We start from the raw sequence: 13,482 nt of genomic DNA, 5'->3' as shown, positions 1-13,482 counted from the left end.
CTTTTTTCAATTAAGGACCAGATACAAATTATGGCACAACTGTTGAATTAAAGTTTATAAACTAATAAGTAAATACTGGAAATAAATCTAAATTATTTTCCAAAACCATAATTTTCTTCCAAAATATGTTTTTTTATTCAATTGCCCCCTAGAAACAGCCACAAGTAACCACTCAAATACAAATTTAACATTTGCAGTTCTTCTCTTCAAATCCAAGGTTCTATTTATAAGTATATTACATACGATTTAATGAAAAATATAAATTCAACTTACCTTTCCATAAGTTTCCTGACTATTGGTGAACTGGCCTCCAAAAAGTGAAAGCAAAGACTTTATTTCCTATATTGAAAATATTATAGAGAATATATTTTACCACAGGTAACTCAAAGTCTATTAAAAGACATAGGTATAATACAATAAAAATGAAAAGAGTGGGTTGATGATCTACCTAAAGCATTTAAAGTTCAATACTATACAAATTATACCTCCAGGTTCTGAAAAATATTTTGAGTCACAAATAGTAGGTAATTTCTGAGAAATTTTATGCAACAGGAGAGTTGCCAAAAGATTTCATCAGAAAATGTCCTGATTTTGAAAAGAAAAACAAATAGATTGCAAGCACTTTGCAGTAGTAAATCTGATACTAGAGCAATAAAAATAAATTACATAGATGATTTGAGAATGTTCAGAAAAGCAATAACATGTTTGCAAGCGTGTTTAGGATTCTCTTTTCTTCCCTTTGAATCTTAGTATCATAAACATTTTTCTCTTTTACATCAGTATTGCAAATTTTTCAGTAGGAAACAATATACTTTAGGTAATCATTTAGGTGGTTTTCAATTTTATCAGTTTAAAATAAGGTTAACATACACATTTCAAGAATATATGGCCTTTCGCATGTTTTGAATTTCTTCAGGAGTCACAATAAGTAGGGTTACTATATCCAGAGATATGTAATTTTTATAGCTTCTTATAGTATATATAGCCAAACTACTTTCTTAAAGGCTTGTCCTAAATTATAATGTAAGAGAGCATCAATTTCCATTCACTACTTCTCAACTGGATGCTGGACCTTTTTTTTTTTGTCAATTGATTTTTAAAAGGCACTTTAATTTGTTTATTACTAGCACAGTATTTTTAATGTATTGTTTACAAGCCATATTTGAAACCATTCTTTCTCTAGAAACTAAAATCACTAGTGATGTATTAATTTATGTAATAATTGGTAAAATCGATAATTTTACCAAATAACAAAGCAAGAGTAATGAGTCCCATTGCAAATTAACTTTGCTGTCTTGTTCAGTTAATCAGATGAATAAATATATGTTGAATTTTAAAAATAAAATAAATCAACCAGGGAGCATCACTGTGAATTAATTAAGCACAAATTATGGTAAATTAACCTTCTCCTTCCTCTTCTTTCTAGATACAGTTATAGAACTAGAAAAAGAACACAGTAACTACTTCAAAAACATCAGGCATACAACATTAAAATCTGTCAGATTGTATGTATAGTCTATGAAGCCATCACTTTGTGTTGATAAATGCGAGGTGGCTATACAAATGTTATGATTTGTACAACTAACAAATTTTGTCTCCTGAAATAACAAAAAGCAGGTATAATCCCACTCCATGCAGTACTTACAGAGGAGGTAACCAAATGAGGTACGTACGTGTCCCCACTGCTGGGTGCCCACAATCCCAGCTTGGAGAAGGAGCCTTTAACACCAAATCATTGTGACCCACAGCCGCCATCAGAGAAAAAGTATACTCAGACCACAAAGCTCCTCCACCTCAACACCAAAAATGGGAGGTTTGAGAAACTAGTGCCTTTTCTGTTTTTCCTTTTGTCTATGCAACAAACTTTTTTTTTAAATTTCTGGTATTAGAAGGGGCTGAATTCACTTTAATCATATGTCCAGAGGAAGAACTAGTGGAGACCATGAAGGTAGCTCCAAAGATGTTTTGCAACATGGGTGACACAAATTTGACTAGGAGGTTTATCATTGGGCTTGGGAGTCAGACCACAATTTGGCTTTTAGTAATTCTAAATAGTACCTTTTTTTTTTTTTTAATCCTCACCCAAGGACATTTTTCCATTTTTTGTTCAGATAGAGTGGGAGGGGGAGAGAGGAAGAGAGAGAGAAACATTGATATGAAAGGGACACATCAAATGGCTGCCTCCTGCACGACCCAACCAGGGCCAGGGTCAAACTGCAACAGAGGTACGTGCCCTTAGCGGGAACCGAACCCAGGTCTCTCCGGACCGCAGGCCAACGCTCTAACCGCTGAGCCAAACCGGCCAGGGCAGTAATTCCAAATAGCAGCTCTGTGGTTTTAAACCAAAAAGTTTTCTTCGACTCCCAGATCCCTCATCTGTAAAATAGGAATCATAGCTACCTCGTGGGGTAAGAAGATCTGTAAAAGGAGAGCACAGGACCTGGGGTATTATTAAAGGAATCAAGATTGTGGTGAGCACAACACTGTCCTTGAAGTCCAGTGGCTCAAGAAATCAAGCAAGACTCAAGAGTTGCAATACTTAGAAGAAAAAATGAAGTTACATATTAAGTTACTTGGTATAGAATGATTATTGTTCATTCTGTATTAAAGCATATTGTAAAATTAGCTTTACATTTAAAACATCAAAGTTTGCTGTTCCTGGAATACACTGTTAAAAATCAACAGCAGAATAAAATACAAAGGCTCAAAGAGGTTTTTGCTTTGTTTTTTCAGTGGAGGATTATTGAAGTTTTATGGCATAACATTAGCTCTACTTCCTAAACCCTAAACCCTAAGCAATGACTTAAAAGTGAGAATAAAGGTGCCCTGGCCAGTTTGGCTCAATGGTTGGAGAGTTGGCCTGCGGACCAGAGAGTCCCGGGTTCGGTTCCCAGTAGGGGCACATACCAACAAAAAAAAAAGAAGAAGAAGTGAGAGTAAATCTGATAACCAAGCTTTAAATTTAAAAGCAAAACATGTATTAAACTACTCCACTGAGCTACATGAAAAAAGCAAAACATAAGATTTTTATTCATCTTATGGCAAATTCACTTTCCAGTTGAGAATCTTTCTACATTAGAAACAAAAGGATTCACATTGGACATTGGATATAAAAATATGGCATGATCTGGAGCATTCCTGATGCATTAATTCACATGAGTTTTTCAGTTCTTTTAGTCACCTTTTCAACCATTTAGTTTGCTTCAGAATCAGCAATAAAACCAAGGTGTCTGAACTTTACTTTTAATACAATAAGCAGCTACCAACTAAAATTGGTCCTGAATAACTTTAGAGGTAAAATTGGACCACACTTGCATTCCTAAACTCTCATTTAAAATCATTACAGCTTTCCTGCCTACTAGCACTTCTAATACAGTCGATGGGCCCCAAAATGTAGGCTGTCCTTTTGACTGCCTTCTCCAAGGGATCCTATTTCACTCAATTCAGTATTTATTTTTTTATCCTCACCAGAGGACATTTTTGCATTTATGTTCAGATAGAGAGGGAGGGAGAGGGAGGAAGAGAGAGAGAAACATTAATGTGAGAGAGACACATCGAGTGGTCGCCACCCACATGACTCCATCCGGGGCTGGGGACAAACCACAACCGAGGTACGTGCCCTTAGTGGCAACTAAACCCAGGTCTCTCTGGTCCACGGGCCGACTCTCTAACCACTGAGCCAAACAGACCAGGGCCGATTCAGTATTTATTAAACAACATATACATTCAAGGCTCTGAGCTTTGTAAAGATAAATATATATTTATCCTCAGGGAGTTTAAGGTCTAGTAGAACTAACATAATCTCCTGACATGCAAGGTGTAAAACAGTGAGAGCTCTTAAAGAAGCAAAAGCAAAAAAGTATTACATTAGAGTACAAGGCAGGAAAAGATTACTTGAGTTTTAGAAGAAAAGTTTCAATGAAAACTGACTTCAGCCCTGAAACTCAGGGAGAATCTATATATATGCGAGAGGATTTCCACTTCCAGTGATGGAAAACTAGATAATTCAGATTAAGCCTTCTGCTGAGAAGAACTAAACAAACCTGACATCTGCTAGAGGCATGGAGACATTACAAGAATTACCAAACCAAGATTTATGAGAGGACAGAAAGCCCAAGGTGCAGTCACTGGCTCCCCAGGACATTTGTCTACCTTCACAGCTGATAGGAAGGTACATAACCCTTTTGACAGCTTAAACAAGCTAGATGGACAAAAAGAGTATAGGGCCACTCGATGGGATGGAAAAGAGGTTGATAAACCACTCAGCTTAGATTGGAATCCCCAAAAGCTACAAACCCTAGGAGTACATGTGAATCAGAACACAAAACAGAACTTAATGCCTGAAAGTGCGCTGGTGATCCTAGATTGTTACGATCCTGTGTGCTCCTATCTTCTTCTTCAAGCATTTACATCATCCTAGGCCTCATATTATTTCTTCAAATACATTTTCAGATAAGGCATTTGGCACATATTTAAAAAGTAACCCAGTACACATATGAAAAAGAACAGGAAAACAAAAAACCCATACACAATAGAAACAGGACCCCTTTTATCAGTCACATGCTTTAACATAATTGTGCTTTCTATGTTGAAGGGAATAAAAGACAAACTCGAGAACTCTGCAGAGGATGAAAAACTCTAAAACAGGGAAATTAGCAATAAACAAATATGTAGGTAAATCTAAATGAATATTGACTAGTATATAAAATCAATAGATTGAAGAATGAGAAAGGAAAGATACAAACCAGATAAAATGCAGCATAGGCCAAAGCAAGAAAATAGATGTCACTCAGGGAAATAATGGAGAATCAGATTTGGTTGCACGGGGAGAAAAGGAAGAGAGGGGAGGGTGGGATGAGGGGGTTACAGAAGAGGGAACCATGTAGTGGTGGGCCTTGAATGCCAAACTAAGGGATGTCAGCCTTAGGGCTATGAGGATATATAACTTGGGAGATTGGACTAAGAATTTAGTTAGGAAGAAACAGGTAAAATCACCAAGTACCAGGGATGTTATTTTTTAAGACTGCAGCCTAACCACTCCCTTCTCAAAGCACTGCCTGACCACAGACACTCACTCTAGTTCCACTCCAGTATTCCTCTAAGCAGTATCCTTTCTCTGACACTCCAGAATTATCTTTCTATAATAGAAATGATTACTAGTCACTTCCTGGCTTAAAAAAGTTGATGGCTCCCATTTATCTTAAAATTAAATCCAAATCCTTGCAAAGGTTTTAAAATACTCCAAGATCAGCTTCCTACCCACATCTCTATCCTCATTGCTTACACATCCTCCCCTCACATCCCACATGCCAAACCACCATAATCAACTACGCTTCTGTGTCTGTACATTTGCTACTGTTTCTCACTGAAATGGGCTTTCAAGTTCTCTCCACCCACAGAACATCTCCTTTATCAATCAAGACCTAACTAAAATATTACTTCCTCAATGAATCTATACCCTTGCACCCCTATCTTGCCCATGTGCCTGCCCAGCAGAACATTAATTCTGAATGCCACAATCTTCCTTTATAACTCTTAAGGCCCACAAACTGAGCACAACTGAAGAAAATCACAGAACCTGGAAAAATTCAAATACAGGATCTTCACCCTTGGCTAGGTTTTCAGCATTGCTCTAACACCTGTATTCTTCTCTAAGCAAACGTTCAACTTGTCAGCTCCTTGTTTTGCTCTCAAAGATTATTTCAGCCCTGACCGGATTGGCTCAGTGGTTAGAGCATCAGCCCATGGACCAGAGAGAACAGGGTTTGGTTCCCGCTAAGGGCACATACTTCAGTTGCAGTTTGTCCCCAGCCCCGGTTGGGGTTGTGTGGGTGGCAACCAGTCGATGTGTCTCTCTCACATGGATGTTTCTCTATCTTCCTCCCTCTCTCTCCCTCCCACTCTATCTGAAGATAAATGCAAAAATGTCCTTGGATGAGGAAAAACAAAAAAGATTATTTCAAATTTTATGATTTTTCTCTATTTCTCCATAAAACTGCTTTGTCTCTCATCTCTCAATAACTTTGACTTATTCATTACCTAGAAAACAGGCCCTGGGGCAGCTACCCCACACCTATCTTTGTTTCTATTGAAAGACCAACATGTCCTCCAGCTGTGACTTTATACACATTTCCCCATCTCTTCAGCCTATTAACAAGCCAATCTCTGGGGGAATGGGTCCTCCCTTGACCCTAGGTGCCTCAAATTGTTAATCAGTCTTACTTTCCCTCCTTAAGCTCTATTTATTATGCTCTAGTTAAGAAGAGTAGTCTATCTCCCCTTCCTCATCTTTTGGGACCACTAAACGAAACAATCAAGCCTCCCCCCACCCCCACCCAAAAAAAACTCTACACACAGCTATAGCAAAATTCCTAAAGCTACCCTCCAGGTTTCTGTGGCCTCAGACCCTTCCCGTTATGATACCTGCCTATCTTCTTGACCTCCTCACTTCTCCTTAATATAATTATTTCTAAGCACCTGTATTTGGCTCACCACTCTTTGGACATTATGCTTTCTCTGAACAATTTCATTTTCTCTCCTAGTGTTCATAGTCAGAAGACTCCCAAATATTTATTACCAGCCCAGACCATTCTATCATGCTCTGTGCATACTCATATACGTATTCACTGCCTCCTAATCATCTTCACTTGATGTTACACTTGATATATCCACTCCAGAACTAATCCATGATTGAACCCTCTTCCCCTCCATGTTCAAACATCAAGCCCTGATCATTTTATCACCATTTTGCCAGTCTATTCCATCCTCTTACCCCTTGCCCTAGTTCAGGCCTTCTTAATCTATTACCAAGACTATTCCAACAGACTAACTGGTCTCTGATTCTAGATTTATTCCCCTCAAATCTATCCTCTGTGTTGCTGCCCAAATGTCTTTAAAAGAAAAATCTGATTCTTTCACTTTACTTAAAACTCTTCAATAAATTCCACTTCCAAGCTCCAGGATATTGAAGGATTTGGATTCTCTGGCCCTTTTTTACCTCTCCCATCTTCTTATCACTCTCTGCTACATATTTCATAATTCAGTAATAAAAACAGCCTGCACTTCTAACTTACTTATTTCTCTCCTTGACCTGGTTAACTCCTACTCATCCTTTGGTTACTGTTCATGGAAACCATCTCAGAGGCCAACATCCTCCAACCCTCAGGTGGATTCGATTCCCTTTCTATGTATTCTCACGTTTCCTTGCGCACCTCTCCTATCACTGCACTTACCAGCGTTACTTTATAATGGTATGTTTATGCATATGCCCAGCCTTCTGCCTAAACAGTAAGCTCCTTGGGGATGGAAACTGTCTTTGTCACCGTTATATCCCCAGCGTTCTGCATATTCAATTACAGATTCTCTGAAAGTGTTTCTTGAGTTAATAAATAATACACCTTTCCCAACGTCTCTATCAACTAAGCCCTACCACTCAGCACCACCACCCACCCTCCCTCAGAGAGTTTGACCAGCGTATGTGATACTTAAAACACTGCACTGAGCATTTCTGTCGGCTGTCTTTTCTCCGCTAGACGAAGAGACCTTGGAGAAGAGGTCTTATTCACCGAACTCCGGTACCTGGCACCCGGGTAGGGGAATGAATGAAAATGCTAGCAAGGCTGAGAAAGTCTGTCTGGGATTTCTCTTCCACACACTCTTCGCCGAGCTGGGGCCGACCCAGGGGCCGCGGGACTGGGGATGCGTGATACCTCGGACTAGCACGCCCTGGGTCCTTGCGTGCTCGGGGTGCCGGCTCTCCGCCCCCCGCACGCCAACCCCCACCGCGCCGTACTCTCCGGTAGGAAGTTGCGGAGGGTTGTGCAGGCTCACCGGCAGGCGGAACTCCAGGTGCTCTTGTGCCATGAGCAGCAGATACCTGTTCAGGGAGCACGGCGGCGCCATTGCAGCCGCCACCGTGCGCACGCGCAGCCCGCGCGGGGTCCCGCCCCTCCTTCCCCAAGAGAGTCGTTTCCGCTGAGGCGGGGCTTGAGGACCGGAAGCGGAAGCGAAAAGAGGTGAGCGCCGTCCCTTGGATCCTCGCCCTGCCACTGGAGCCCCGCGACCTCTGAAGGGGTTCCCGCTGCTGCTAGGCGCTTTCTCGCTGCGGTCCCCAAGAACGAGCAGCTCGTGGGAGCGGCCGCGTTGTGTTCAGAAGCTGATTGCGATAGGACAGGCTACTCCCCAGGGGCCCTCCCACCTGCGACGTGCTTCCAACGTGCTCTACAGCCTCTTCAACCCTAGTTCTATGGAAAATGAACTGAAATTTCCCCTTGTCGTGCATACTTTCCAACGATTCCAGGCTTTGAGGACTGACTGACTGACCTGGACCACTCATTTAACACTTTGTATACTGACTGTACTTTTGCAGTAACTTTTTAAGGATACATGCCTTGTAAGACAATTAGAATAAGCTCTTGAGGACCAAGACCATCTCTTATGGTTCATTCTGTATCTCACTGAAAACAAAACAATGTCCTCCTCAGAGTAAGTACTCAATAATTACGAGGTTGTGATGCTAGACTCCCATGACCACACCCAACTGTATGTTCAAGCAATGATGGCAGGTGCTTCTAACTATTCACTCTGGCACAGTTATCGTAGTAGCACATAAATGAGTAGTTGCATATTCATAAATTTTAATAATTTGCATACTCTATGTATGTGTTGTTGCTTTTGAGAGTACTGAAACCTTTGAGTTATTGAACACTTTCTTTTGCGTTGTAGTTGATACTTAAGTAGTAGTGATTAAGAACATAAGCTGTGGTGTCAGTCTTAGGTTCAAACCTCAGTCCCACTATTTACCAACTATGTGCTGTAAACAAATTTCTTAGCATCTTTTAGCCTGTTTTATCTAAAATGGAAAAATACTGCCTCTCTCAAGGGATCACTACAATTAAGTGAAGTAGTGTACATTACAGTGTTTAATATAATACCTAGCATATTGTATGGGGCTGATAAATGGCATTTAAGGAGATTTTCCTTCTCTTAAAAAGAAAAACGAAAAAAGAAAGGAAGAAAAAAACCATAGAATTTTTCTTAACACACAATCTGCCTTTGTTAGGAAAATGTCTTGATAAGTACACTTGAGGTAAGGGAGTCCCTGAGAATAGATGTCTCTTGGCCCGTAGGTTTCAGAGATGAGAATTAAACACTCTATGAGACATGGAAAGGAAGTTGTGTACTCTTGGAGAAGAGAGGCCAACCAAGGTGGGACAGAGAACCAAGGAAGTGTTAGGTGAAGGGTGTGTAATGCTTGATATATCCTATCCCCAAACACTATCAAAATTACCAAACATATGAGATTTTGATGGAGCATCTTTTTAAAAAATATCAAAGAGGTGTTGGTTTTCATACCAAGAATAATATGCTGTGCAGAGACAGAAAATGAGAATACAGGGTGTAGGAAAACCCAGATGAATTCAAGTTTCATTTATTTTTCATATGGGATCTTTTGAGCTAAGGTTCACGACTAAATCCCTACTAATTCTTCACTCTAGAAATAAGCAGGAGAGTATCTACATCATGAATCTCATAAACTATTGGATATATGGTCTGGGGAAATAGAAATTAAACCTGCACAGGCCATTAGAGTTAGTGTAAAAATACCCTGAGGTCTATTAAACTACCTTTGAAGGACTCACAGGCAGACCTGTTCAATGTTTTTGAGTTTACTAGAGTAGTTAAAGAGCCACAGGAGTACGGACGTTGGAAATTGGTGTTCAAACTAGAATCTAGAAACTTGCAAAAATTTTTTTAAATTTGAACTGAAAGGGGCAAGGAGGTTCATAGTCTGTCTTCTGGGAACTGATCCAAAGCTCGATCCCTGCTTCATCTACAAGGGCAGAACTCTAAGAGACTTGGCTCCTCCCATGAGATTACTGTTGTGCAAGCATTGAAGCCTCTGGTACAGACTGCCGATTAATTTAAAAAAAAAAAAAAAAACCAGAGACATTGCTGGGAAGTAAGGACCATGAATTAGAGAAGAGTGTGTTGTGTTGTGTTGTGTTCTGATTATAACAAGCCACTACAGTGTTGAGACTAGTAGGACACAGAGTCTGTGAAGAAAGGAAATGACCAGAGAGTGAACAGTTCCCAACATCAGAGGTCATGTGCAATGTCAAAACTGCTCATACATCTGTATCAGATGGAGCACCTAATACCTAAAAAGGGGTTGGGTATCACAGAGAACTACAGGGATTTGTGTGCCAATGAGATGGAGAAAACTTATCTTCACATTATTAAGAACAGAAGGAGTTTGCAATGAGTAAAAAAATCAAGGGGTTTTTGAACAGTTTTTAGAACAAAATTTTATTGGAAAAAAATATATAAGAACTATGGAAACTTCACTAGAGTAAAGCATTTCTGTGGGAGTTCTAATTTCATGAGATGCCAGAAGAGTCTCCAGTATCTTCAAGCTTAATGGAGATTGTTAGTTCAGGATAAGAAGAGAGAACACTGGGTGCTCTCGGGAAACACAACAGAACAAGTTGGGACTCTGAAGCACCAGTTCAAACTTAAGCACCTGCAGTTGATTTAAGTATGACTCAGCTGCTTGAGGTTAAATTCCCAACAAGCAAGATAGCCAGAAGTGGAGAAAAGTAGATCTTGTCCTCTTGTCCATAGATTCCCAGAGCAAGTATGAAGCCCTAGTTGCAAATTAGGCCCACTATTTGCTGCCTATGAAACAGGTTCTATGCACAGAAAAAAATGTGAAGGAGAACAGGTTGGAGATTCAGCCTTCTCTCTCCATCATCCTTAAACTCTAATGCTGCCACAATTCAGATAATCAAGGACCGTACATTTCCAGGCAAATGTAAGATTCCAGCCTGATTGAGGTAGGCTAGAGAACTGTTGCCATATCTCAGCTGCTGGCTGAAATAGAAATAGTTTTCCAAAAGAAGCCTAACCTAGGGCCTGCCAAAATTAGGGAAGACTCTCCTCTTTGGGCCAGTCCTTAATTTGATTATTTGGTTTGCAATGAGATTAAGATTATAAAATACCAAGTTTATTTAAGCTGAATCAGAGATTTTTTTTTTTTTCCAGGGTGGGGCAAAAGTAGGTTTATAGTTGTATGTGAAACACAGTTTATTTATATATTATTTATTAATTATTGCATTATTGTCCATATGAACAACTGTAAACCTACTGTTGCCCTGCCCTGTATTTATATTGCTAGAATAAAAGCTAATTCATAAACAGATGAATCAACAGTTATAATCTAACAAAAAATGTATAAGATCTATACAAGGAAAACTATAAAACTCTGATGAACAAAATCAAAGAAGCCTGGCCATGTGGCTCAGTGCTTGAACGTCTATCTACCCATGCACCAAGAGGTCACCGGTTCAATTCCCAGTCAGGGTACATGCCCAGGTTGTGAGCCAAATCCCCAGTGGGGGGCATGCAGGAGGTGGCCAATTGATTGTCTCTCTCATCAATGTTTCTATCTCTAAAATAATAAAGGAAAAAAAAATTTTAACCAAAGAAAATCTAAATAAATGGAGAGATAGTTTATGTTCACAAATAGGAAAACTCAATATTGTTAGAATGTCAGTTCTTCTCAACGTGATTTATAAACTGAATGCAATCCCAATCAAAATCCCAGCAGGTTATTTTGTATGTGTCAACAAACTGATTTTAAAATTTATATGGAAAAGCAAAAGACCCAGAATAGTCCACAAAATATTGAAGAAGAACTAGGTTGGAAGACTGACACTGCCTGACTTCAAGACATACTATAAAGCTACAGTAATCAAGACAGTGGAATTAGTGAAAACAGATCAATGGAACAGAATCGAGAGCCCCAGAAATTGACCCATATAAATACAATCAACTGATCTTTGACAAGGGAGCAAAGAAAATACAATGGAGTAACAATAGTCATTACAACAAATGGTGCTGGAACAAATGGGCATCCGTATTTAAAAAAATGAAGTTAAACAGCCTTCACAAAAATGAACTCAAAGTGGATGACAGACCCAAATGTAAAAGGCAAAACTATAAAACTCCTAGAATGGGAGAAAACCTAGATGGCCTTGATTATGGCAAAAACTTTTTAGATACAACACCAAAGGTACCATCTATGAAAGAAATAACTGATCACTGAACTTCATTAAAATTAAAAACTACAGCCTTGGCCGGTTTGGCTCAGCGGTTGGAGTGTTGGCCTATGGACCAGAGAGTCCCAGGTTCGGTTCCTACTAGGGGCATGTACCAAAAAATAGAAAATAAAAACTTCTCTGTAAAAGACAATGTCAAGAGAATGAGAAAATATTTGCAAAAGGCATATCTCAGCCCTGGCCGGTTTGGCTCAGCAGTTAGAGCATTGGCCTGTGGACCAATGAGTCACAGGTTCGATTTTGGTCAAGGGCACATACCTCAGTTGGGGTTTGTCCCCAACCCTGGTCAGGTAATACGGGAGGCAACCAGTCAATGTGTCTCTCTCACATTGATGTTTCTCTCTCTCCCTCCATCCCACTCTATCTGATGATAAATAGAAAAATATCCTTGGATGAGATTAATTTTTTTAAAAAAAGACATCTGTTATCCAAAATATACAAAGAAATCTTAAAACTCAACAATAAGAAAACAAGCAACTACTATAAAATGGCCAACAACCTTAACTGGTACCTCACCAAAGAAGACATACAGATATCAAATAAGTATATGAAAAGATGTGCCATGTCATATGTTATCAGGGAAATGCAAATTAAAATCTACATATCTATTAGAATGGCCAAAATTTGTCCTAGCCAGATAATTCAGTTGGTTAGAGTGTCAATCCAATACACCTAGGTTTTGGGTTTGACCTCCATTGAGGGCACATACAAGAAGCAATCAACAAATGCATAAATAAGTGGGACAACAAATCTCCCTCAAATCAATTTAAAAAAAAAAAAAAAAAAAGGAAGAATGGCCAAAATCCCAAACACTGACAACGAATTCTGGCTAGGAATTCTGATGCATTGCTGATGGGAATGCAGAATGATACAACCACTTTGGAAGACAGCTTGGCAGTTTTTTACAAAACTACCATATGGTCTAGCAATTGTGCTCCTTGGTGTTTACCCAAAGGAGTTGAAAACTTATGTCCACACAAAAAACCTGCATACAGGTGTTAATAGCCACTTTATTCATAATTGGTAAAACTTGGAAGCAATCAAGATATCCTTCAGTAGATGATTGTATAAATGGTGATACATCCCGACAATGTAATATTATTCAGCACTAAAAAGAGATGAGCTACCAAGCTATAAAAAGACATGGAGGAATCTTCGATATATTAAGTAAAAGAAACTCATCTTAAAAGGCTACATACTGTATGATTCCAACTATATGACATTCTGGAAAAGGTAAAACTATGCAGCCAATAACAAAGATTAGTGGTTGCCAGAGGTTAGAGGGGGAGGGGTGAATAGGCAGAGCACAAAGGATATTTAGAGTGGTGAATATACTGTGTATGATGGATACATGTCATTATAC

The 13,482-nt window shown here is 39.3% G+C and overlaps 1 protein-coding gene across 2 annotated transcripts in view; it reads right to left on the bottom strand.

The window, feature by feature from the left end:
* The window catches only part of TRMT11 (tRNA methyltransferase 11 homolog), a 57,819-nt gene extending 49,889 nt beyond the window's left edge, over positions 1-7,930 (bottom strand). Inside the window, exons 1-2 of one of the 2 annotated variants that reach the window (XM_036248411.1) lie at positions 7,831-7,930; positions 274-339 (exon numbers count right to left, since the gene is read on the bottom strand). In XM_036248411.1, coding sequence (XP_036104304.1) covers positions 274-339; positions 7,831-7,902 — 138 coding nt within the window. In that variant the 5' untranslated portion in view covers positions 7,903-7,930. Of the gene's footprint in view, positions 1-273; positions 340-7,830 lie in introns of those variants that run through there. The other variant, XM_036248412.1, reaches the window with a different exon arrangement.
* Between the last annotated feature and the right edge of the window lie 5,552 nt (positions 7,931-13,482).

Source organism: Molossus molossus, unplaced genomic scaffold (assembly GCF_014108415.1).
Source record: "Molossus molossus isolate mMolMol1 unplaced genomic scaffold, mMolMol1.p scaffold_m16_p_8, whole genome shotgun sequence".
Classification (NCBI taxonomy): Eukaryota; Metazoa; Chordata; class Mammalia; order Chiroptera; family Molossidae; genus Molossus; species Molossus molossus.
This window is presented reverse-complemented; position numbering and strand designations above follow the sequence as displayed.